At 40.5% G+C, this 24880-nt stretch overlaps 1 protein-coding gene across 3 annotated transcripts in view; it reads left to right on the forward strand.

Annotated features, from left to right (window-relative positions):
* Positions 1-24073, forward strand: part of PDXK (pyridoxal kinase) — a 47433-nt gene extending 23360 nt beyond the window's left edge. For 2 of the 3 annotated variants that reach the window (XM_005526518.3, XM_088068994.1), the window contains 9 exons: positions 3262-3366; positions 6335-6418; positions 8094-8140; positions 9008-9093; positions 9942-9987; positions 12389-12500; positions 13485-13621; positions 14196-14262; positions 14998-24073. In XM_005526518.3, the coding sequence (XP_005526575.1) occupies positions 3262-3366; positions 6335-6418; positions 8094-8140; positions 9008-9093; positions 9942-9987; positions 12389-12500; positions 13485-13621; positions 14196-14262; positions 14998-15110 (797 nt within the window). In that variant the 3' untranslated portion in view covers positions 15111-24073. The remainder of the gene's footprint in view (positions 1-3261; positions 3367-6334; positions 6419-8093; positions 8141-9007; positions 9094-9941; positions 9988-12388; positions 12501-13484; positions 13622-14195; positions 14263-14997) is intronic. The other variant, XR_001331721.2, reaches the window with a different exon arrangement.
* Positions 24074-24880: the final 807 nt, after the last annotated feature.

Genomic DNA, 24880 nt, shown 5'->3' on the forward strand with positions numbered 1-24880 from the left:
ACTCAAACCCAGGAACAGAATGTTCTGGGTTGGAAAACAAGAATCTTACATGCTTTGCTATACTAAAATGGTAGTTTGTTTTTGTTTTGCTGTGTTGGTCAGTTGGGTTTTTTTCTTCTTTCTGATATTCCTGGTACTTTCATTTCCTTTCATCCTTGTTTTTGAAAGTAATTAAGAGGATTGTAAACAAATTCCAGAGCGGGTGGGAAAAAAGAAGCAGAGGAAGGCAAGTATGTAAGTTCATCTTGGGTGAAGTATTAACTGCCTCTCTTGTGGGTTTTTTAAAATTTAATTTAATTTAAATTTATTTATATTACATTATATTATATTATTTATTTACTATTTATATATTTATTATTATATACACAGTTATATGTTATTACATAATATTATATATAATATATTATAGAATATTACATAATATTTCTATATTAGTTATATATTATTTTATATTATTTAATTTATTATTTTATTTAATTTTTATTTATTTTTTAAAATTTTTGTTTATTTTTCATACGATTGAACCAAGACATTTCTTTGGAGACTGAATATGTTCATCATTTTAGTGAGATGAGGCATTGTATTTTACTTATTTATCATTGCCTTATCTGCTAAAAGCAAATAGACAACAAGTAATTGCAATAAAAGATCATAACACAGATAGGCAGAAGGGGTATAAGGTTGTTTAAGTGTTTATGTTCATCTGTTTGTTTTAAATTATTACAAATGTGGGAGACTAATGCAGTTTGAGCCAAGTAGAGTTTTGAAGAGCTGTGTCATGATTTGCAGGGTTCTCTCTGCTCTCTCAGACCAGCACTGAGGGGAGTTATTTGGTGGTTTTGTACCCAAAAGGAATACTCAGCTTTCTTCCTTTTCTGCTTTTCCCCTTTCAAGACAGTTCCTGTTCCTGGGACCCCATCCTCCAGTTTGTGAAACCCTTTTTGAACATGGATAATTGGCTTTTTCTTCTGTCTTTCTGCATTTTGGTGTTATATTCTGCCAGGAAAGCAGGATAAATGCAGGGTCATGGGATTTGCCTCTTGTTTGTCATTTTACATGGAATTACCCTAGGGAAAGGTCATAGGGGGGTTCCCATCTAGCTGCCAGTTTTGATTTGGTTTGATTATTACGTGTACATAATTCAATTCCTAGTGACATCACAGTTCTCTGCAGCTCCAGTGAAGGCATTCCCCTTTTTTTAGTGTCTCAGTAGCTGGGGCTTCCATGAGAGTTTCCCCTAGGGCTTTAACTCTGGCTGTCTTGGAGTCAGACTTGAGGTTGTATTACACATTACCAGGTAATTAATCCTCAAGTTACATGTGGAAGTCATTGCTGCAGAGTTCAGACAATGTCCCTGCCCCATGTGGGCGACACCAGCTCCAGAGATAAGCTGGGCTGCTGCCTAAAGTTGACTTTGTATTTATTTCTCTCCCTCATTGGAGGACCAGTGTAACATGAACCCTGTGCACTGACCATTTAAGACAGCTTGACTTGGGAAGGTGAACTTCTGGTTAAGTAGAGAATTTACAGGGTCTGTGTAGGAATGGCTCCTGAAAGTATCTGGGTTTGCCTGGGCCATCTATCATAGTTATTTTTATGGCCATGTGTAAGATAAATGTCAGCATTTTTTGCCTTGATTCAAGGTAAAAATGTGCACCCAATTTCCTTGGTGGCCACAATGGAAGGACTCTGTTGTGTTTCTTTACTGGCTTTTCAGTGCTACAGAGACTGGGGGAGAGGAGAGAGCAGATTATTCCTCTGTGATGCTGCAGATGTGACAAAACAAATATTTGTTAAATAAACCAGATACTGGATTTACGTGCACTCAGGGGTTCTTCATACACTTGGGGCTGGGCCTGTGCCAAGGTGGGTGGGTGTTACAGTGAAACTACAGAAATCCCTTACTTTGTCCCCTTCTTCCCAGGGACTTTGTGAAAAGCATTTTCCTGGGAGGGAGTCGTGGTGGCTGATGTGAGTCAGGCCCCCAGCCAGCTGGCAGCCAGTCGTGTTTTAGAGGCTTGGCCTTTGTGAGCTGAGGAGAGCAAAATGATCCATCTGCTCACCATTTCGTGGGTGTATTTTCATTCATAAGAAGGAAAACTGAAAAATGTGCTTATCCCAGGCTTTAGGCACCTTTTGGCAGTCACTCTAATAAGTCAGTTTAGAGTGATAATCAAAGCCAACAGTTTTCATCACAGAATTTTGTAACTGCAAGAGCAGAAGTTAAATGAAATACCATTGTCTTTACACAAGGGAGGTATGGGAGAAGATACCTCACTTAACCTTTCATGTTTCCTAATTCCAGTTAATAAAAATATAAGCTTTTTAACAAACTCTGAATTTATGGAGATTGAAAGAGTTGAATTGTGGATGCCTCATTTAATGTCCTGGAGGAAGTCCCATTCCTACATACAAAGGAGTGATTGGTGCCACCTAGATGGGCAGGCTTTGATGACAACGTGCAAAGTGCATTTACATTTTTCAGCAAATGTTTAGGTTCTGTTAAGGGAGATACATTTATTTTTTTCCCTTGGAAATGACTGCTATGGACCTTGGTCCTCTATTTGCTTAAAGCAGTTGAGTTTATCCCAAGTAACTTCCACTTTCCATCTGCTTCTCTCAGCTGAGCGTATTTGCTTGCAATTCTTAAAGATCATTCAAGGATGAGTATATGGATATTATTTATCTGTTTGTAGTGTCTTTCTGCTACTCATTTCCTCCTCCAGGATCCTCAGCACTGAAGCTGTGCTATTTTTGGAAGAAAGTCTGTCAGGTGACACTAGATGTTTAAAGAGCATCCATGGCAATGTTCTGCTGTGGTCACTCTGTGACATGCAGGTCCCAGTGGATGCTGTGTCTGATTGGTACAGGCCTGTGCCCAGACAAATCTATAAACCTTTTAATATTGTCATCTAACTGTCAATGTTTCCTTTTTTGTTAATAGTATAAAATAACAAAAATAGATTATACCAACACCCTCCTCCAGTAAAGTCTAAAGCATATGTTTTTCCTCCTCCACACAGGAAAGGGGTAGTTGCAAAAGCTCCATGGGAAATCTTGCAGGAGCCTGTGTGTGCTCAAGTTGAGCACATAAACTGTTCTGCTGACAGCAGCTTTCATTCAACAGCAGCATTTCACAGGAGAGGAGGTGAAAATGCTTCCTGGTGCTGATACTTGGCATGGTCCCTCCACATGTATCATCTGTGTGATCTGAAACAGAAAATCCATCCCTTGAAAAATGACCTGCTATTTGCTTTGCAGGCTATGCCCACTGGAAGGGTCAGGTGTTGAATTCAGATGAGCTTCATGAACTTTACGAAGGACTTAAGCTGAACATGGTCAACCGGTACGATTATGTGCTCACAGGTAAGAAGAGCTTGTTCCCTGGAGTACCCAGGAGATAAAAATAGGGCTAAGGAAATGTAAAACATATCCCTCCTTGTTGCAAACCAAGCAATTAAAATGTCACCTGTATATTATAGTCTGAACTGTCTCGTGCTGTTTAATTTGGAACAGCCAGGAGGTTGTAACTGGGCAGGTAAATTGATCCCCTTGTACAATTTACAGACTTGTACAGGCCAGTCATGTACAGGCACACTTAATATTTTGGGAGTGCCTTTACTGGAACAATACATGAGGAATGTCAGAGTATTTTTTTTTAATTTATTAGGAAGACATGAGTTTAATGATTTCTCCTGAGTCTGCAGTACTAGAACTCTGTGGTACTGCAGAATGATTTGATAAACTGGTGTATGTCCTTGATTTTTTTACTTGGTCTTTCAGGCTTAGTGCTTTGGACAGTGAGTAAAGTATGAGTAGAGTTGGGTTTTGGTTTTGACTGTCACGTATCTTGATTTTTTTGGCTGTTACTCTGTAGGTCATCTGAGTGAATGCAGTTCTGCAGTGTTTTCCTGTGTTTGCATTGTATACTAAGTGTTGATAAATACAGGCAAAGAGAACTTCTTGTAGAATACTGCATAGAAAGGAGAGATTCTACAAGAAGTTTTTATTAAAAATTTCTTCTCACCCAATTCCTGCTTCTCAAAAGTAGGTTACTGATCAGATTTCACCTCAGTAAGAGGTGTGCATCTGGTTTGGATAACAGTATCAATTTCTTACAGCACTGAACAGGGACTTTCTGAAGGTAAGCAGAAATACATCACCAGATTTGATTGATTTCATGACTTCTACATATAGGAAAGCTTTTTATACACAGGGACAACTGGAAACTTTAAGTGCATGGATTATAACTCCAAAGTTGTCCTTCTGGCTTAAAGGGTGTGGCATGTCCAAAGAGTTATTGTCAAGGTTTTTTCACAGAATAGCTCCAAAATAAAGGAGACTGAATAGCAAATAGATTGAACTAAGGTTAAGGAATTAATTTTGGCAGAAATGGGTTCTTTGTTATTGAGAAATAGATAAACACCCTTTCTTTCCTGAAGGAACTCAGAGGACATTTCCAGGAAAAGCACACTGTCATATTCAGGAGATGTTAGTTTGGAAAATTTGTAAATGATATTTGAGTATTCTTTTAGCTGAAATGTTCCTTTTTTATTTCTCTTCCAACTCTTGGAAAAGACCTCTACTCCTTTCCTATCACTGGCAAAATGGATGTAAGAGATTTTAAAAGATTCCTTGAAGAAGGAAAATAGAAATCTTCAGCAAAAAGGAATTTTGGAGAAAAAGGGAATATTTATTAATAAAATTATTTTAAAATAGGATTTTTGTGTGTTGTTAAAGTTTATTTTAAAATCTGATTTGCTGTAGCCATTTTCAGTATGAACAAAAAGAAGGCATGGTTAGAAAGAGCAGTAATTTCTGAACTTCTAATAACACTTTTTGTGTTTGTCTTCAGCTGCACTGCGGCTGAACTTAAAATACAATTATTTTTTTTTCATTCAGGGCCAAAAGTCAGATTTTTTTCTTCAAACAGAAATTCCCTATAGTGCACAACTACTTTGTACCTCAAACAACCTGGATATGATTATTTAAACACTGAAAAGCAATTTATCAGCAGGTGGGATTTGACTGTTAATTGTCTGATGACTGTAGGGATCTCAGCTGAGATTAAAATTATTATCTTTAGGCCAGTTATACAAAGTAACACTCCGTGGACTTTTTGTGACTGTTAGTTATTTGCAGATCTTCTTGTATTTGTTTCATTTACAGTAAGACAGTTGAGGTAAGAGATAAATTACAGTTCACTGTAACTGTTTTAAATACCTCTGTCCATGATGTTAATCAAACCCAGTATTATTTTCCAGCGAGTCTGCCATCACAGGTCATTTAAAAAAAGAATCTTTGCTTGGATCTTTTGAGTGATTATCAGCATTTCATGGATAAAATCCAGCATTTTGGCAAAAAATCTTTTCTGTTTCATTGCAGCACCCAAGAACTGATCAATTTTTCAAGTTTAAAAGAAATCTCCAAAATCTACTTTTTAAATGTACTTTAAAATATTTTACTAGAGTGTACATTTCCAAGGACATTGAAAGATGCTACCTTGCTAAAAATAATAGTATTAAATCACAGAATCACAAAATATGCTGAGTTGGAAGGGACCCACAAGTATCGAGTCCAGCTCCTGGCCCTGCACAGCACCATCCCCAAGAAATTAACTGCAATAAATTAAAGTCAAATTGACAATTCATAAATGTTGTAACTAAAGTTAATACATAAATATATAAATTAAGGAACATCTATAAAATTTAAGAACTAATGATGAAAGAGGAATATGATGCTAGCTAGCATTGTGATTGGGGCCTTGAAATACAGTAAAACTCATTTCCAGTTTATGTTACTACTAAGCCTGAAAAATAGGAACTTTATTGGTATTTTGGAAATTACTCTAAAATTATCAAGGTTAAATCTCTATTGCATTAATGTTTTGGATTCTATCAGCAAGAGCACTATAAATAAAAAATTGCTTCAAGACAAAGTATGAGAAAAGTATATGGAATTTAAAAAAATTCCCATTTACTGCATGAAAGATAATACTGATCAAAATACTGCTTTTATTAAAAGGAATGTTTTTTTCCTTCTAGATTGACTTTTGTTTATATATGTTCAAGCATTTTGAAGTTATATGAGCCTTTAATAGACAACATTCTTAGTAAATGGATTTTTAAGGTTATACTTGTAGTTGTGCAAGCACTGTCTCAATTTGTATTCCAACCTATTATTCCCGAGTCAACTACTGAAATACCTTTGTTCTAAAAATGCATTTATCCAAAGAATGAGAAGTGTGTAGCATTCCTATCCAAAACTAAAACCAGAAAAAATGTTCATGAAATTGGACTTCAAAGGTGTTTTGTTGTTTTTTTTTTCCTGAAAGGGTATACAAGAGACACATCATTTCTTGCAATGGTGGTGGATATTGTCCAGGAGTTGAAGCAACAGAATTCTAACCTTGTGTATGGTAAGGATGTGCATTAGAATCCTTTCTGCTTCCTCACTGAGTATGCTCATCATTTTCACATTTTAGGATGAAAACACTGTTCTGATGTTACACAACATTTCTGGTCTGTCTGGAGCCAGCTGGGCCTCCAGTGATGTTTCACTGCAGCTTGAGGTGTTGAGGGAGTTGGGTTTTTCTCTCTCTTTTTGCTGCCTTTCAGTGTGTTTCTTGCATTATGCCATCCAAAGGAGAATGTGCCTTGAGGACTGGTTGTCTGTATCCAGGAAAAGCTAAAAATCCCAGCCAGCTGCTGCTGCTGGTTCAGAGGCTGTGTGCACTGACAGAAGAAGCCTCTCCTTGATTGCCAAGTCAACCAAAGCAGGACAGGCTTTCCCATGTTGCCCTGCCATGGTTCCATGTATCATCCCTGAACTTTGCCTCATAAGTTTCATGATTTACCTTGAATTCCAGGGCTTTTTTAGCTCTAGTGCTTTCTAATATTCCCTAGGACTATCCAGGGAGCAAGAGGCTCCAGCAGCTGTTGTCACTAATATGTCATATCAGGCTTCCACCTGTGAGAAAAGATTTCTTCTCTTCTCTTCCTTCCTTTCCGGAGTGTTTCAGCAATTTTGAACATAACCAGCATAGGCTTGAATTTAGCAAAGCTTTCAGAGTGGTAGGGCAAAGTCAGTGAGGATTTAGTGGGATAAAAAGCTGGAAATGATGGTTTGAGCTGTCATCTTCAGTAAACAGCGTGGCCATGAAACGTCTAGAATGATTGGCAGGATTTGCAGGGTGTTGTACTGAGCTGTGATACCTGACTTAAAATTAACAAAGCATAGTTCTTAATTAGCAAAATATAGCAGAGAAATCTTGTCTGGGTTTTGTTGCTTTTTAGCCTTTATTTATACTATTGGATTGTTGAATTCTTCACAGCCTTGTGTGAAAGCCAAAGTCTCTTTTGGAGTATGAACAGAAAGAGACATCTCACCGTGTAGAACAGGAAGGAAGTGGTCAGGTGGTGAGATCACAGCGAGGCTTCTAAGATCCTTTATGTTTAATAAATAGATTATAATGTAAAGAAAATATTTTTAAAATGTAAAACAAATTGCCCTCTTTTCACTCATAGAAACTTCCTGAAATACTGACATTGATTTGATATCTTTGGATTTGTGTTTCTTTTTGATCTTGCCTAAAGATCTTTTAATACAATGAACAATGGTCCTTTTTGAAGTGCAATGCTAGGCTGTTTCCATCCTCACTGAGGACACTTGGAATGTGTTGTTAATACTGCTGGTGATCCAGAACCTGTGCCAAACATGTGTTAATATCATTACACCAAGTACTTTGGCATGAATTTTCTTACTGTTTCCTTATAATACTTCCTTTATTTAATATACACACAGCATACACTGAAGTAAAAATAGGACTCTTTTCAGAGCTGTTAGCTTCTCCCATGCTTCTCCCCTCCATACTACCATTCCAGACAACTTTTTAAGACACATGATCTACTCTTTCAAAATTGGCAGCCACCAGATACAAATTTCAGCATGCTACAAGAGCTGTGAGAGTGTGTAAGCTTTGAGGTGCTCAGTGCTGTTCTGTAGCCACTACTACAAACTATAACCTAAAATTTTTCCCTCCTACCAGGGTCTTTATAACTGTACCCTATTTCTTAACCTAAACTATTTTACAGTGTGTGATCCAGTGATGGGTGACAAGTGGAATGGAGAAGGCTCTATGGTGAGTACTCTTCTGTTTGGATTCTTGGTGTAGTGAGGGTTTGTTATATAAAGATTTATTGTTTTTTAAACAACAAAACAAAGGTGCTTTACCTAAGTGTGGCTTTGGATCCCAGCATCAAGTAAGTTTCTACTTAAATTTCTTGGTTTTGAATGAGATTGGTATCTGGAAAGAATGACAGCTTCCCAGCCCTGGGATCATTTCTGGCTCTCTCCTGAGACAGCAGAGGCTATACAGACCCTGTCCACAGGAAAATATCCCCCTGCTCCCCATCCTTGGCTCTCTGGGGTTCTCTCATCATGTATCAAGAGCTGTGTTCTGGCTGGTAGCCTGGCTTCCATTGTCAGTCCTCCTGGGAATTGACCCAGCCCTGGAACCTAAATGAAGATGACTTATTTCATGTGGGATCTGACAGCTCTTGGGCACTGGGCTGTGATGGGTGACAGAAAGGTCAGGGTGCCAATACCAGGCTGCACACTGACAAAAAACCATTCCTTTTTGATCAGAAATTTATGAGCAATATAGTTTGGTTTGGAGGTAAGGACATGAGTGAGCTGGGACACTGTATTTCCTCATGCTGCTGTGTCACCTTGGTGAGAGAGAACTCAAAGGTTCTGCACCCAGGCATCATTTCCTTTTAATGCTGCCAGTTTAGGTTCATCTGCTTAAAAATGGTGCTTTGCATCACCTCCAGGGAAGAAAGGGCTGTTGGTGACAGTGTCCCCAGCTAGAGGATGCTCTGACCCTGCAGAACTTGGAGCTGTCAGGTCTCTCAGCAGCAGCAGGAGTGGTGGTTGAGGGAAGGAGAATTGCAGTCCCACATCTCAGACACTGCTGACAACTTCTGACACTCTGTTTTATCCCCAGTATGTGCCCAAGGATCTCCTGCCAGTCTACAGGGACAAAGTTGTACCTGTTGCAGATATAATCACTCCTAACCAGTTTGAAGCTGAGTAAGTGCTTATTTCCTTTACTAGCCAAATAAACTTGTGGAAAAAAACAGGGAAGATTGATACCCCTTAATTTTACTTGTCTCAATATAGTGCCTTATGTACGTCTGTGTTGGGTTTTGGGTTTTAGCTGTTAGTTTCAAGTGGTGTTTTTCATATGTTGAAACCAATAAAAAATCCAGGAGTTGTGTACAGAAAAGTTTCTCCCCATTTTCTCCAGTGTCTCATTTTCTTGATTATTTCTTGTTATCACCAGAGGCCTGTTTCTTGGACAGGTTAAAAAAGTACCTTCCCCATCCTTCTCCATTACTATGAAAATTTTTATTATGTGCCAGAGTATCAGAGCTGAAATATTTTGGTTCAACCCCCATCACATCCAAAATTCAGAAGTACCACTACAGCAGCATCTCATAGGAGCTAAGAATTTAAATGCAGCATCTCATAGGAGCTAAGAATTTAAATGCAGCATCTCATAGGAGCTAAGAATTTAAATGCCTCCTGCCTGTCCTGTCTACATAGTTGTGACTCTTTGGTCAGTTGATAATCTGAGGTGGTGCAGCACAGGCTGTCCCCTTAATGGGAGGGAGCAGCTACATGGGAGACGGAGAGAAGCACTTGTGAGGGAATTTTTGTGATGCAGGGATCTCTGGAAGAGGCAGGGTAGGACTGGTGTGAGTGCACCTCAGCAGTGCTGTGTGTCTGTGCACGTAGAGGTCTGGTCCAGCAGACCGTGGAGCTACAGATGGGTTTGGCCTGTTTGTGCAGTCCCAGCTTTCCTCCTTTGAAAGGGCAGACAAACAGTCACTGCCTGGAGAACTCTTGCTATTTTAAAGCTTCTGTTTCATTCTCAGGTTACTCACAGGCAGGAAGATTTACACGGAAAAAGATGCACTGGAGGTAAGTAGGCAAAGGGTGGGATGTGACATCTCTTTCTGCATTCCTGCCTGCAGTGCTGCAGTTTGCCTTCAACCTTGGAGTCACTTTGGCCTCTGTCCTTTTCATGTGTTTATCATTAAAGCTTGTATGATTCAGGCAGAAAAGATTTCCTGTTCTAGTGTCAGAATTCCAAAGAAACTTCCCAAAAGAGCTCCACATTAAGGGATTACAGTGGTAATGAGTACATCTCTCTGAACTTGCTTTCTGCAGTGAAGGAGGATGGCAGCAGCACACGTGGAAAATACCCAGACACTGCCAGCTCTGGGGATATTATTTGGCTGGGGTGAAAAACCCCAGGGGACCCCAGGCATTAAGAACCTGTTTGGGGCTCTGCTGTCCACATTCAGCAATGCTGGGTGTGAGGACAGCTTTGCCTCATTCTCCCAGATAAATCCACAGCATTGACAGGTGCTGTCATTGCCATATAGAGCTGATAGATGGCCTGCAAATATATTGCATGGAGGCGTAAAGATCTGTTCTTTCACACAAAGTGAAGAAAATAAAAAGCTGTAGGGCTTGGTGGTGAAGGACAAAATAGAAATCCAGTTTTATTGATGTCTTGAGGAGGGTTGAACTCTTTGTTTTGTTGGCTAGTCAAGTACTTTCATGATGGACTCCCTCCAGTTCAGTTTTGAACTTCAAAAGAACACAAAATCTTAAAACAAGCAGCAACTGCAGTGGCACCCTGGAGAGTAGCTGGGGGCCTGTCAGCCCAAATGTTTGTTGTTTTTTTGCTTCAGCAACGTCAAACAACACAAGTTGGTCACCATCACTTCACAGCAGGAAGCAGAGATCTCATCTCTGAATTTCCACTGCCCCCAGTTTTACATGACCCCACCATGCTGGGTGAGGGTGATGAGCTGTGCTTCATGGCAGTGACTACAACTCAGTTCTTCTGTTCTCATCCTTCCCAGTGGAACTAGGCTTGAGAAGAAGATAATTAGCTGAGCAGCCATTAGTTTTAAATTTGCATATTTCAGCTGCAAACATGAGTTGCATATGCTAATCAGTTTTGCCAGTTAGTCTTCTGACTGATTCATGCCATAGCTCTGATTTGTGATGGGCTTTAAAAAAATTCTCTCCCAAAGAGACAGAATTATGCTTAGAAATAGAAACATTTTTAAAGAAGTTGTTAGCAGGGTATTATTTTTTAATCTGTCTGTCTTTCCAGCTGCATGCCATGTATGGGTCTGTGTAGTAATCCATGCTGGAATTTGTCTCCTTTAAATGTGGTAGGAATTCTACATAGATTTCCATGATTTCATGCTGGCTTTCCTTTCCTTAGCAAGACCTGTGATGACAGTAGTGTCTTCTAGCATAAAATTAAGTATGATGTAATATTAACATAAAAAGGACTAAGTCCTACAGCTAGGAATAGTGGAGATTAGGATCCTGGTGAATTGTGACTGAGAAATGAAATTCAGTTTAATATTACTGCACAGACTGATTGTGTCAGTGTATGCTGGTGGATTTATTGCTTCTTTAAAACCCAGCTGATGTCTGTGCAAAGAGGTTTGACAGCTGAAGAAACTTGGAGGCTTAGACATGGGAAAAAAAGCAATAAAGTATTAAAAAACTAGCAGAAATAAATCCCTATCATTCATCGGCTCATGAGTCATAGCTAGCCTAAGAAGGTTTTTAGTTAAACACTTCTGGGAGAATTAATATTTTATTCATGCTTTATACTAAACTCATTATTGAAATAATTCTTTTTTCTGTGAAATCAAAATCACTTCTGTCTGCAACAACCAATTGTGATGTCAGAAGTACATTATTAATGAGTTTAAGTGAGGAACACAGAGTGGAAATACATCTGCAAAGGTATATAATTTACAGCTGTAGTTTGGAGGTTGAAACAGAATGAGAGAAGAAAATTGAGATAGACACACTTGTGCCTCTCGATTTAGGTTTTTTAATTTTTGGTAACTCTAGAAGCAGTAGCTAAATAAGATTTCATGGCCTGGAATTGTTGGCTTTCTAGTAAATGCTTCAAGATGCCAGCTCAGGAGCACATGTCTGTATATTTATTCTCTTACTCTTTTGATAGTATGTTTTGAAAACATGATGCAGGCAAAAATTCTGAGCACAGCTGAAACAGTATTCTTTCCAAAAGAACATCCAAAGATAACACAAACAGAAGTGCTTGTATATTTTAACAAGTGTGTACATTTAAATGTGGATGTTTTGATTCCCCTGTTTCAAAGTAATGCCCCTAACTCAAGTGGATTGTTTGAATAGAGACTGTTTCTCTTTACAAAAGATGCCAAAATAAGATGTTTGTTAAAAATCCTCAGTACTGTGAATGGAAGTTTAATCAACACATATTGCAGTCAGTGATTCCTGTCTTTTTGCATGCTGAAAGGTAATGGATATGCTCCATGCCATGGGACCAGAGACTGTGGTGATAACAAGCTCAGACCTACAGGCACCTCTAGGAAACGACTACCTGATTGCCCTGGGAAGCCACAGAAAAAGTAAGTCAAGAGCTCCTTCCTTCTCTGTGCTCTCATTAAAGCTGTCTGTGCTTGCAGTTACTCCTTGAAGAAGCAGTTTCATCAGGCCCATCTATAATGCATGGAAGGAGCACAGATTCCTAAGAGGGCACCTTGTCCTGCAGTAATAGCAGGAGTGGTAAGACTGGGGCTGCTCCATGAGGGAAGACAAGAGCTGAGTGTGACCATAGCCCAGTCAGGACTCTGTCCCCACCCACTGGGAACAGACCCACAGGACCTGAATATGGTGAGCAGGACAGGGGGTTGGTGGCAGACAGGTCCCAGTGACAATCCAGAGTTAGGGAGACAAGCCAGGTCTGAGATTAATCTGGAAAATTCAGTAAGTACATCAGGACAGCAGGGCTGTACACAGGAATAACTGCACCATATCTCCGGCAGGGATTCTTATGCCTGAGCTTCATGCAGCTCCTGGGCAGAGGAGGATGTCCTAGGCGAGGTTTATCGGGACTCTTACAGCCCCTGGTGGTGACCCTCGTAGTAAGGATATAAACCAGGAACTTGGCATGTTTGAATGCTTTTCTGAAAAGTCACACTGTCCTGTTAGCAGATTGTGCCTCCCTTGATAGGTTATCAAATATCCTTCTGCTTCTTCTCTGTATCCCCTTCTGTACTGTCCCCAGGATTTACTGTGTGTTCACTGTCACACAGTTTCCACCTGAGAAGGACACAGTTATGAGGGATGAAAAATGAAGGTGGTTCCTCCCTCCTCCCTCTTAAATGGAGTATGTACAGTACAGAAGTTGTAAATGCTATTCCAAACTGGCCAAGTTTCGGAAGACTGTGCCTTTTAAAAGAGCTGGTACAAAGTTGGTACAAATCCTCCTTTATGTTCCAAGCAGCAAAGGAATTCAAATCTGATGATGACTTTTAAAAACATTTCTTTTTGAATTCTAGTGATTGCTGTTGTATTAGTTGCTGTCACTTAACTGTGGTTCTGTGTTGTAGCTAAAGCAGATGGTACCAGGATAACACAAAGAATTCGAGTGGAGTCTCCTAAAGTGGATGCTGTCTTTGTTGGAACAGGAGACTTGTTTGCTGCTATGCTTCTGGCATGGACACACAAGCACCCAAACAATTTGAAGGTGGGGGAGAAGTTACTCATCTCTCTGCAAGTTGGACCTTGTTTCTCTTGAGTTTTTTTTAAAACTTCTAATCTGTGACATTATTTAAATACTATCTTCTGTTTTGGCTTTTTTTCGCTCACCTCAGATAAAAAGCCACAGTTTCATTTTTGCCAAAAGGGATATCAAACAGTTATATTTCAGTTAGATTAATTTTTTAGTTTTGCCAAATAAGATGTTGTACTTTCTAGAGATGTATGCATCTAGAGTCTGTATGCATGTTTATAATTAGATTTTTTTTTATCCTCACTTCATAATAAGTATTGAAAATAATTTCTCAAATCCATTTTTCTGTTTCTTTCCCTTAAGGACACAGAGTCCTTGATACACTTATGATTTCTAATACCTGTCTGGGGAAAATTAAGTGAAAAAAAAAAAAAATTACCCAAACTCTGCATTGCATAGTTATCATCATGTTTGTTTTGTCAGTCATGTTTTCCTCTAATAGCAGTGTTTTAAAAATAATTAATATTAAGTAATATTAAAGTAGGTAGCTGAAGTTTTACTAAACCCTGAATATGTTGTGTTGATGCAGGTGGCATGTGAAAAGACTGTGTCAGCCATGCAGCATGTTCTGCAAAGGACCATTAAGAGTGCAAAAGGTAAATTCGTCCAGACCCGTGTTCTGTCTGGATTGCCATCAGAAGAAATACTCAAGGAGCTTTTTTGCTTTCCTGCCTGAAGCATCCCCTCACTGCAGAAGCAGGCAGAGAATTTACAGAATGAGAGCTTGGTGGTTTTGTCTGCATGTTCCTGCTGTGTCCTCCCAGCCCATTGTTGACGAGAGCCGACTGCAGATGTCACTGTTTAGCTTGTGGTGGGTGACAGTCGTGCTGACTGTGCCTGACTCAGCTCTGCAAGTCTGGCAGAGCTTGAGGAGATGCCGAGTTTGGTGTGCCAAAGAGCTCCTGCTTCAGTGTAGCTCACCCACTGTCCCTCTGAGTGCGTGCTTAGCACTGAGAGGGGTTTATCAACTAAGAATAGTTTGTTTGCTGTGTTGGCCCTTGTGAGGAGCATTTTTTTTCGGCTCTCTCCCCGTGGAATTCCCATATTTCAGTTCTTAATGAAATCTGTGGGTTCTCTGAGCATGTCTGTGTGACTTCCTAATTAACAGCAGAGCTGTGTTTCTTTCCTGAGAGAGGTGTGGTGATAAGAACAGTGGTGATAAGAAATCACAGTGCTGATCTGGATTTTCCACCTTGGAAGCCTTTGGCAGGGAGCAGTAAGGGAGAATGGGGAAGGGAGGAAGGTGGAGAAAATAGTGGGGTAACAGAACAATGTAACTTGTTTCTTTTCAAACTGCTGTTTTTAATGACATTCTGATGTCATCTTTTTAGTGCAAGCTGGAGAAGGAAACAAACCAAACCCAGCCCAGCTGGAACTGAGAATGGTCCAAAGCAAAAAGGACATAGAAAACCCAGAGATCATAGTGAAAGCCACCGTGTTATAAAGGCTCCACGTCTCCAATAACGCACAATGTATCGATGTCCTCATTTCTTTCCTGTAAATTGTAATATTTGCCTTAGATCTGTGACAGAAACCTGACTTTCATGAAATAGTGCCCAGCATAGGCAGATATCCACTCTCAAACATATGTGCTGGTCTTGCTCCGTTTTAAAAACAGAACAGTTAGTGTGCATTGAAGCATATTCCCAGGTATCCCAATGTCTGTCAGATTCACTTAGTCTGTGTGATTACCCAGGGCAAGAGAGCAATGTTCCTGCCTTGCCAAAGACTGTAGATGTGAATTTGCTAGTGGAATGCTTGACTGACTGGAAAATGTATTTCAAGATGGCATCTAGTGCCAATGGAGCTGGCTCCATGCTCCCTTTTCCTGGAGGTACCTGGTTACCTACTCTGGTATTCAGTATCTCAGCTGCTACGAAACTAAGCAGGGTTAAAGCTACACACACAGTTCTGGTTGTGTGTAGGAGTACTTTGAAGATGTTTGGCATATTCAGTACTCTGAAGTGACCTTGAGATGTCATTCATGTTGCTGATCTCTGCTCCTGTTTCTTGTCCATGAACAGCTGCACAATTTCAGTTGTCACAGGTTCCGGCTGCTTATTTCTCATGTCCGTGGGTGCCCACGTGATTTTCCTCCAAAAACTGCTCCAGAAACATCTTGATTAACAAGATCATGCCTTTATTCAGTATCACTGGTTAGGAGTGTGGCCTCTGAGGCCAGGTTTGATTCTCTTTTATCTAAGGGCAAAAAAGGAAGCAGCTCTTACCCTGGAAGTTGGCTGCTTTGATTTGTTCATTGTGGGTGGATTTACTTACAAACTACATGGGCACTTGACTTACATTAGTGAGCACTGCTGGCAGCCTTAGCAATGAAGAAATGTGGCAAAAGTAGTACTTTTGGTTTAGTAGGATCTGGTCTGGACTGGTTTATCAACTGCAGTGAAACAGAATAATTAACTTGTTCATAATGTCTCTGCAAGCAACACCAATTAGAGATTACAGAAATACATTATTATTAATGTCATTCTTAATGCACAGTTCTGCTTGATAAGGCTTCAAAATGGGATTTTTAATCATTGCAGTGTCCTATGGATCACAGCCACATACTAAAGCAACAGGGCAGGTCTGCTGACAGGTATTGGCCACTCACACTTCCATAGGACTTCTGTCTGGGATCCATGTTCTTGCTTGTCCCAAGATAAAATCTAGTGTGAAGTTAAATCCAGATCAAATTGATGAGCTTTACTTGTCTCAGACTGCATAAGGGGATGGAAATTGCATTTCTGATTGATTTCCTCTCCTGCATTTGGCATTGAAAGTGAAAAAAAAAATCATGTTACTTGACAATTTAAGGGAAAAAATTAGCAGGAATTTATCTACAAAATGTGACTCTACTGCCACAGTTTTTATTAACCACTGTCATGAAATACCTTTCTAGCAATAATATTTTTGGTGTTGTGAACAGCTGCTAAAATTAGCAGTCAGAGATATGAGCTCATGGCTGATGCCCAGCCTGTAAAAAGATGTGAACTACCTTGACAGTGTGTACAAGTGGCTGATGGGAAGCAGTGCAGAGGGAACCAGGCTCCTCTCAGTGGTGCCCAAGAGGTGATAAATAGGCAGTAGCACAAAATGAAATACAGGAAAATCCATTTAAATATTAGAAAAATAAAATTCACTGTGAAGGTGATCAGTCACTGGCACAGGTTGCACAGAGAGGTTGTGGAGTCTCCATTCTTGGAGATTCTCAGATGCTGACTGAACATGGCCCTGAGTAAACCTGCTGTACTTGGCCCTGTTTGCTCAGAGGTTGGACCAGAGGATCTCCAGAGGTCCCTTCCAACCTCAGCCATTCCATGATCCTCTGAGCACATTGAACTGCCTTTCTTTGCAGCACTGGATTTTAAAATTTTGTTCTCCCTGCAACACCAACTTCCAGATGGGCTGGAAAATACTCATACTGATACTCCCCCCTTTTTTAGATAAGTTGCTGTTTGCTTGGGTGGCTGTGCCAGGAGCACAATTAACCTCTTTTGAGATATCTTTTGCTTTCAGCAAAGATATTTAAATACTATAGCTGGTGATATGTTTCAACAGTTGAACACAAAAAGGATTTTAATTGTTTCTGACATTGATCAACCAAGTGCTGCATGCCATATTCCAAACATAACTATGAGTTTATTTATCTTTTAAAATTAGAGTATTTCATGTGGAAGTGCATAATCCCTGCCATCCTCTTAGGAAGAAGGGCTCAACTTCCTGAACTTCCCTGCCTGTACAGACAATGGTCAATGCCCGTATAGTAAGTGTGAGACAGCACAATTTTATTTTGCCATTGGAATAAAGAGACTTCACAAGAGGATAAGGAGAAAGGCAAGGGCTGTTTTCTCTGAAATAAAGAAGCTTGGAGCTACCTTGCAAACAAGGTTTTAATTGTAAACCATGATGAGCCATGATCTTGACATAAAAGACAAAGTGATATGTTTGTTGGAGCAGTTTATACCTGTCAGGTGTAATCTTTCTCCACTTCCTCAGAGAATGGATACATTCAATAATTCACACCTTCCTTAGAATCTGTGACACACCCATGTTAAAAAAAAGAAAAAGAAAAGAATATTCATACTAATGTGCTCAATTTGCAAAAGTTCCTATTTCACAGTAGTTGGATCCTGTAGCAGTGGGCTGCTGGCTTCATCTGCTTGAGTCCCTGAGGGTTATTCATGTGATACCTGTTTTAAACTCCCACTCACCTGATCTAAATTAGGTCAGGTTTATGTCTTCAGTGAAGAATTGGGCTTAACATCTCTTGCCAGGAACAAACATCAGAAATTATCTGTAAATATATTCTGTAGCTAACATTTTGTAGCCACAGCAGTCTAACAGGTATTTTTGAATGTCAAGGTACACATTTTTTCTTTGTTTAGAGTTACACAAAGCTTATGTGCAGAACAAAATTCAAAGACTCAGCACAGTCCTGTCTAATATTTAATTCCCTCCTCTCCTCCTGCATATAATACCTGTATCTTTTTCTGAGTTCCTGCTGTCTGATACAGCTGGGAAGTGATTCAGTCAGACAGTGCCCGCTATTTATTCAGGGCCTTGGAGGAGACTGACCAGCGTTGTCTGGTGTTTGCAGCGTTGTTGACTTGCAAACCTTTAGTTAAAGATAAAAGGTCAGTCTGAACTAGCTTAGGTACTAATTGATGACAGGAGAACAAGCACTTTAGCCCAGAGAGTGGAGTCTGTAACATGGGTAATCTTCCCATCCTGAGAGCAGGAAAGGTGTAACCCAGCAGTCCAGCACTACCAGCTGGGGACTGGTGGCTTCACTGCCACATGTGTGAGGTCAGAGTGAGGCTTCTCCTGCTGCAGCACATGGAGGCATGGGAGAGGTGAATGCTTTGTGCTTGTGTCCACTCAACTTCCCTAACAATCTTTCTCCATTCTGGAATTAATTTGTGTTGGATCCCCTTTTCCTGGAGTGATTTGCAGTGCCTGTGGCCACTGCTCAAGTCCACTCGTTTTTGGAGCCACCTGTTCAGGAGAGACCAAAAGTTGTTTACAGGCAGTCTACTCTGGGCCTGGATTTGTCTCTACATGCTGAGAATTGAGACATGCATAAAGACATTGTGCTAAAAGCAGTGCTACTCACACTCAATAGAAACACTTCAGAAACCTGCAGTATGAATTATTAATGTTTGTGTGCTGATTTTTATCTCAAGTGGGGAGAATAATCCATGTGTTATACAAAAGAATCAGAGGACCAATGTTTCCAGCTACTCATACTGCCTTTTGAGTATCTTAACTGTGTCTTGATTGGATGGTGTTAATTTTTTTGTCTGAGACTGTTACGGTGATTGTATTGATTAATTTTATTTTAAAATACGTGGCAAGGAAGATTGTAATAAAAGCATCTACATTTATTATACTGTGCACACACAAATTGTTAGATCCTATTTTTAAATATGTTAATCATTTCAGAATTAAACAGCACAAGAATGGTTTGATAGTCTTGCTGAATAAAGTGGATGTAATTAAATGTTTCCTTAGTTATGTCCTAGGATAGAGAAAGGGTAGTTAATGGCAGAGAGCACATTTATGCCCTGTAATCATCTTACTGTAAGATATGGATGTGGAAGTGAGTAATGTGCTTGTTGTCTTTATTTTTCTTAAAGATGGTTCATAGGAAGAAAATTGCTGGCATTCTTCACCACTCCCTTGCATTCCTCTTACATTTTATATGGACCTCATTGTGTTGTGCTCTTTTTTCCTGCAAACAAGGTGAGAAGAGGGTCTTGGAATAAGAACCATAACTCATTTTGAGATCTGTTTCTTGTGCAGCATTTAACAGCACTCCACTGAGTTTTTACCTCCGCTGTGTAGGGTAGAACACACAGGGCTGTAGAGTGGGAAGCAAATGTTTCTCGTGTGGGAACGAGAGCTTCTGCCAGCACTCAGCAGTGTCCCTGCCAGGGTGGTGGTTTGCAGCAGGAGGAGAGCAGGGATCCAGGTTAAGGAGAGCAGAAAGTGCTGTATCATTACACTTGTGTCCTGGACAGGTTTGGTTTTATACTAAAGAAGCTCTCCCAAGTAAAGGTTCTTGTCCAGTTGAAGAATACTTTTAAAATTTGAGACACGTTATGAATTTTGGTCACTCTGGTATTAAAATATTTCTTCATAAAGAAAAACACGTCCCTTTTACATCCCCTTGCTGCCTTACTGGTTTATTGACTGCAGTCATTCCACTCCTGTTTAGAATCCCAGGATTAGTTACCCAGAGAGATGTTCTTGCTGAAAGCACACGTTCTTCATGTTCCTGGTAAGTGAGAGCCTGCTGAGCAGTTCTGTAGCTTTCTAAAACCTGTCCATTAAAGACATTTGTCTGCCGTGGAAACCAAGCTTCGAGATGTTCAATGACAGCCCAAAAATAGCCCTTTCAAATAAATGAAAACTCTTGAAAGTGCATTATTGTCAATAAATGAGGAAACCAGTGAGTTTATGCATGCAGGAGCAGATTTCAGGTAAATCCCTGAGGTTCTGTCAGCCACTGGAGGAGTGTGCCCTGAGCAAAGGGCTGCTGCTGTCAGGGCACTGCTTCAGGAGTGACCCATTTCCAGAAGGGAGGAATGTGGTGTGGCATTCAACAGCCAAGGAAAACTCCCATCTGCTTCACCAGGAAACCAGTGCCAGGTGACAGCCCCAGTGCCACCAGTTTGGTGCTTTTACTGCTGTGGCAGCAGAGGACCTCGAGGCAGATGGGATGCTCCTAAATGTGCATTCCTGACTCAGTGCCTCCACAGTGCAAATAATGGTAATAAATCCCCCAACGTGCAGAGCAGTGAATAAGGCAGCACATTATTCAGAGAGAGAAAACCAGCAATATGAGAAGGCTGTGCCATATGTTACCACTGGAATCACACTTACCTATTGCCCTCGTGGTTGCATTGCTGTTTAGAAAAATCTGTGTGTAGAAGAGTGTAATTTATGTACTCTGTGTGTGTGTGTGTATGTGTGTGTGTATGTTGAAGCTTTATTTGCAATGTGGTAGGGGTGGGAAACAGAATTTGGGGGGCTGGCTGAGTAGGCCTTCAGGATGTGAGCAGAAGGTCTTAAAGAATTATATTTTTATAGATTGTGCTGAAGCTTTGGGTCCCAGCCACACATAGCCTTTTCTTCCAGAGAAGTAAAATGGTTTGGAAAGAGAGTCAGGTGGCTGTAATATAGTAGGGATAGTACAACCCCACCAGCCCTGGACAAACTGAATAACTTAATAAAAGATGCCTTTTTAAGTAATATTTTTTTAGTGCTGAATTGTTAAACAAAGAAATATTTATGAGCAAACTTTCTATGTACTTAAAGTTTGTGTGGTGCTTTGTACTGATTAGGTGGACCTGTTATCTGTTTACACATCTTAAATGATTGTCCTTGAGGCATGTGTAGTAATTCAACGACTTCTGTGCCAGAAAAACAATGAAGTTCTGTGTAATAGCAAATGATTTAATTTCTGATGAAACTGTAGGCTTTGTAGTGTTTGTGTATTTTTCTGGTTGGCCATTACAAGTTGTATCCTTCCTGCAGTAAGGCTTGTACGCTTGATTGTAGAGAGAGGCAATAGGATGGTAGATAACCATTGTTTAAAAAGAAAACCCTAAATATTGCTACCTTATCCATTTTAAAATCAGGTAAGCTTTGCATCATAAGCCTGAAATTTTGCATTGGAAAGAAGTTTCGAATACATCTAGGTTAGGTTAAAAATTTGGGATGGGTTTGTTTATTTAATTAAATAAGACAGGGAGGTCTTAAAAGTGCTTAATAGTGACATATACATGGACAAGCCAAAAGATGGAACTGAAATGGCTTGTTCCCATTGTATGGAGCTGACCAAGCTAATTCATAGCTTGTGCTAACCCTGTGCACAGACAGGTGAATAGGCAAATGAGGAAAGTAAAGATTTTTTTCCTTGTGGTTTGTCAGCTGTAATAGAATGAAGAATTTTAGTTGTTTGTTCTGAATGCAAATTCATAAATACCTTCCAGGAGAGCTGAGTTATTAATAAAATCCCATTCAGTCAAAAGGCAAAGCTGCTCATAAGGTTCAAAATCAGAGCAGAATTTCTTTCATCTTGCTAAACACACTGAGTCTGTTTCTTATGGCTGGGAAACCAGAGCTAAAGCACAACTGGCCACATACTGTCCAGATTAATTTTTTTTGGCTGAACTTCAGGGTCTCTGTAAAAAGCACAAGGGTCTGCATCATAAAAGAGTTTTTGGAGCATTATCCTATGATAAATGTCATTACCTACCGGAGCAGTTGGTGATTTGGCAAAACTGAAGGTCACTGGTCACGTCCCTTTTAATTAACGTGGCAGCATCCTCACCACTCTTGTGAATAAATTACCACTGCAAAAAGTAGAGGAGAATTTATCATGAGTTTTTCTCCCGAGAGTTCCCGATTTCTGGACGTGTTAAAAAAGAAATCCTTCTGCTTTGCTAAGTTAGCAGGAGAAATGTCACCGAGATGAATAATGAATTGCTGAGGAGGGAGGCTGTGGCAGGGAGAAGCAGTGCTGGGGATATGTTGTACCTGGCTTTTCCTCCCCTGGGAATCTGTGGGTGCAGCATCCCCATGGTGGTGGCAGAGTTTTGCCTGCATCCTCCCGTGGGGGAAATGTGGAGGAGTTCCTCTGAGCAAGTGGGGAGCTGTTGGGTTTGTTGGGCAGTGCTGGACCGAGGCTGTGGTTCAGCACAACTCTGTGCACCCAAAAGCTCCTGGTGTACAGCCCCCTGTTTCCCTGGCCACAGTGTAATAATTCCCTTAGATTTCTTCTGCAGGCCATGGAGAACCAAGAGACTCTGGAAGTGCGTTATTCAGATGATTCAGGCTTGGCTTTTGTGCTTTTGAAAAGAAAGGTGGAGAATTATCAGCTGTTGTCGTAGATCTAACTCGTCCATCTCAGCTACACCACAAAACTGCACCCTAACCTTCCTCTCCCATCATCTCTGCTGTCCCTGATATGCCTGTCCCCATAACAAGGGACATGAAGGAGCTAAAATCAATGGGGAATTCATCCAGTCAAACCCCCTGAAGTTTTAATCTTCTTTAGTTCCCTTAACCTCCTCATCCTGGGAACAGATAAGTGCCCATGCTGCTCCTAGAGAGGGTCTGGGACAATGCAGCTGCTGAAAATGAGGGAGAGTGGAGTTGCCTCTCCCCCTGGCAGCGAGGTGCTGGGTGAGCAGGACCTAATTGCAGAGCTGCATGGTTAGTGGTAAAGAAAAGAAAATTTTTTGAGTGAAGTACTTGAAAGAAGAGCTGGCGATTCAGCAGAGTTTGGTGTTCTCAATCCATCCCGTGTTGCAAAAATATTATAATACTTAAAAAAATTGGTGTGGCTGTTCTTCATGATCTTTGTGATGCTTGTGCCTAGCAGAGTAGAAAATAGCATTGAATAAATCAGTGCTCTAAGTAGGGAATATAATAGGGAGATCCAAGTGGAGAAAATGTCAAGTTTGTTTTCACAGCACTTGCATGGTGTCAGAGTTGTCCAGGTCACGACCTTTTCCTTCCCACCAGCTTTAAGCAAGGAAAAAAATCACTAAATCAATAAATAAATAAGGGCAGTTACCTGGGAATTTATGTGGCATTAGTATTAATTTTCATTGACAGATTGATAAGAGGTCTCTAGTTCACAAGGGGTTTTCAGAGGTGTGATAGAGCCTGTCACAGCTGGCTTGGAGCACAGTCCTTGGGACACAGCTGTGACAGATGGCATTGGGATGTCACCTGTCCTGCATTTGGTACAGCTCGTGTATTCAGTGCCTGACAGGTGCTGGATGTGAACACATGCCTTGGTGGGGAGGAAACTTGGGCTTGTTGCTGGAGCTGCAGTGATGGGAGGAAACTGGAGAATTCAGCACCATCCAATGATCCTGCCATTTGCTGTCAGTGTTTGTTAGTGTGCTGCATCCCCTGTCAGTGTTGTTTCCTTTCTGGGAGATTGGCAGCCCATACACTGCTTTAGCATGCTTTTATCTGGTGAATGTGAAAAATTAATCAAAGTTGTAAAAAGTGGAGGGGAGGGATAGCTATGAATTTGCCTGGGACCTACGTGAGTAGAGAAACTGTAAGATTTGTCTCTAAGTCAGAAATAATTCAGTATTGACCAAATGAATGCCATGTCTTCAATGGGCAGTAGCACCTGGAAGAGGCCAATATTTAGGGTTTTTGCCCAAAGCACATTTAGCCCTGCTCTACTGTTTAGTGAAAATGCCCAGTGCAGATGCCACCAGAGCCTCATCTCGTGGAGTAATGCTGTAATAAAGAATGTGGTTTTCTTGTGCAAGTCTTGACCTCTTCTTATGAAAATAACACACAACTCAGTATTTTCATGGTGTATAAGTGAAATGTAATTTTTTTTTTTTCAATAAAATACATCTCCTTTCCTAAGCATGGGTCTCTGTTTTTTTCCCTTGGTGATGTTTCTCTTTCAACTCTTAACGGAGCTTTGGTTTTTTGTGTCTTCTCCCTACATATGTGAACCACAGCTCTGTGCTCTTTCTGTGCAGCCTGACCTTGCTTCCAGAGATCACATAATTTCTTTTTCCTCTTGAGCTCCACGAGGAGCTCCCTGCTCAGCCAAGCTGGCCAAGCTCCACTTGCTTCACTCAAACTACAGTGGAATCATCTGCTCCAGTGGTTCTAAAAGGTGGTTCCTAAAGTCTGACCCACCCTTGTGTGCTCCCTAAACCCTCAGAAGCAGATTCTGAGTGTACTCCACTAAAACAGCTCCCTGCATAGCCTGAAATTTGCTCTCCTGCAGTCCAGGGTAGCAACTCTGCTGTCCTTTTTTTCTCATTACACTGAATATTTTTCTCATTACACTGAAAATTTTATACTCGGCCATTTCACGATTGCTGTGGCCAAGGCAGCCACAAAACACCACATCCCACACAAGTCCTCTGCTCTCCACAAAGGGCAAGTCCAGGAGAGCATCTTTGTGAGCTGTCTCACTGAGTGTCTGCAATAAGAAGTTACCTCCTACCAAAGTCAGGGATTTTCAAGGTTTGCTCAGCAGAATGATATTCCCAGCTGGTGTCTGGGAAGTTGAAATCTTTCACAGGGATGAAAATCCAGAAATTTCTCCTAAGTGCCTGTAGAATAACTCATTGATGCTGGGCCATCAGTAGCACACACCCACTACAAATTTCCTCTTTTCCATCCCCCCCAGTCGTCACTCCAAGGCTCTGAACCACA

Source organism: Pseudopodoces humilis, chromosome 2, assembly GCF_049639895.1.
Source record: "Pseudopodoces humilis isolate 2021_Gansu_Grassland_sample_001 chromosome 2, ASM4963989v1, whole genome shotgun sequence".
Taxonomy (NCBI): Eukaryota; Metazoa; Chordata; class Aves; order Passeriformes; family Paridae; genus Pseudopodoces; species Pseudopodoces humilis.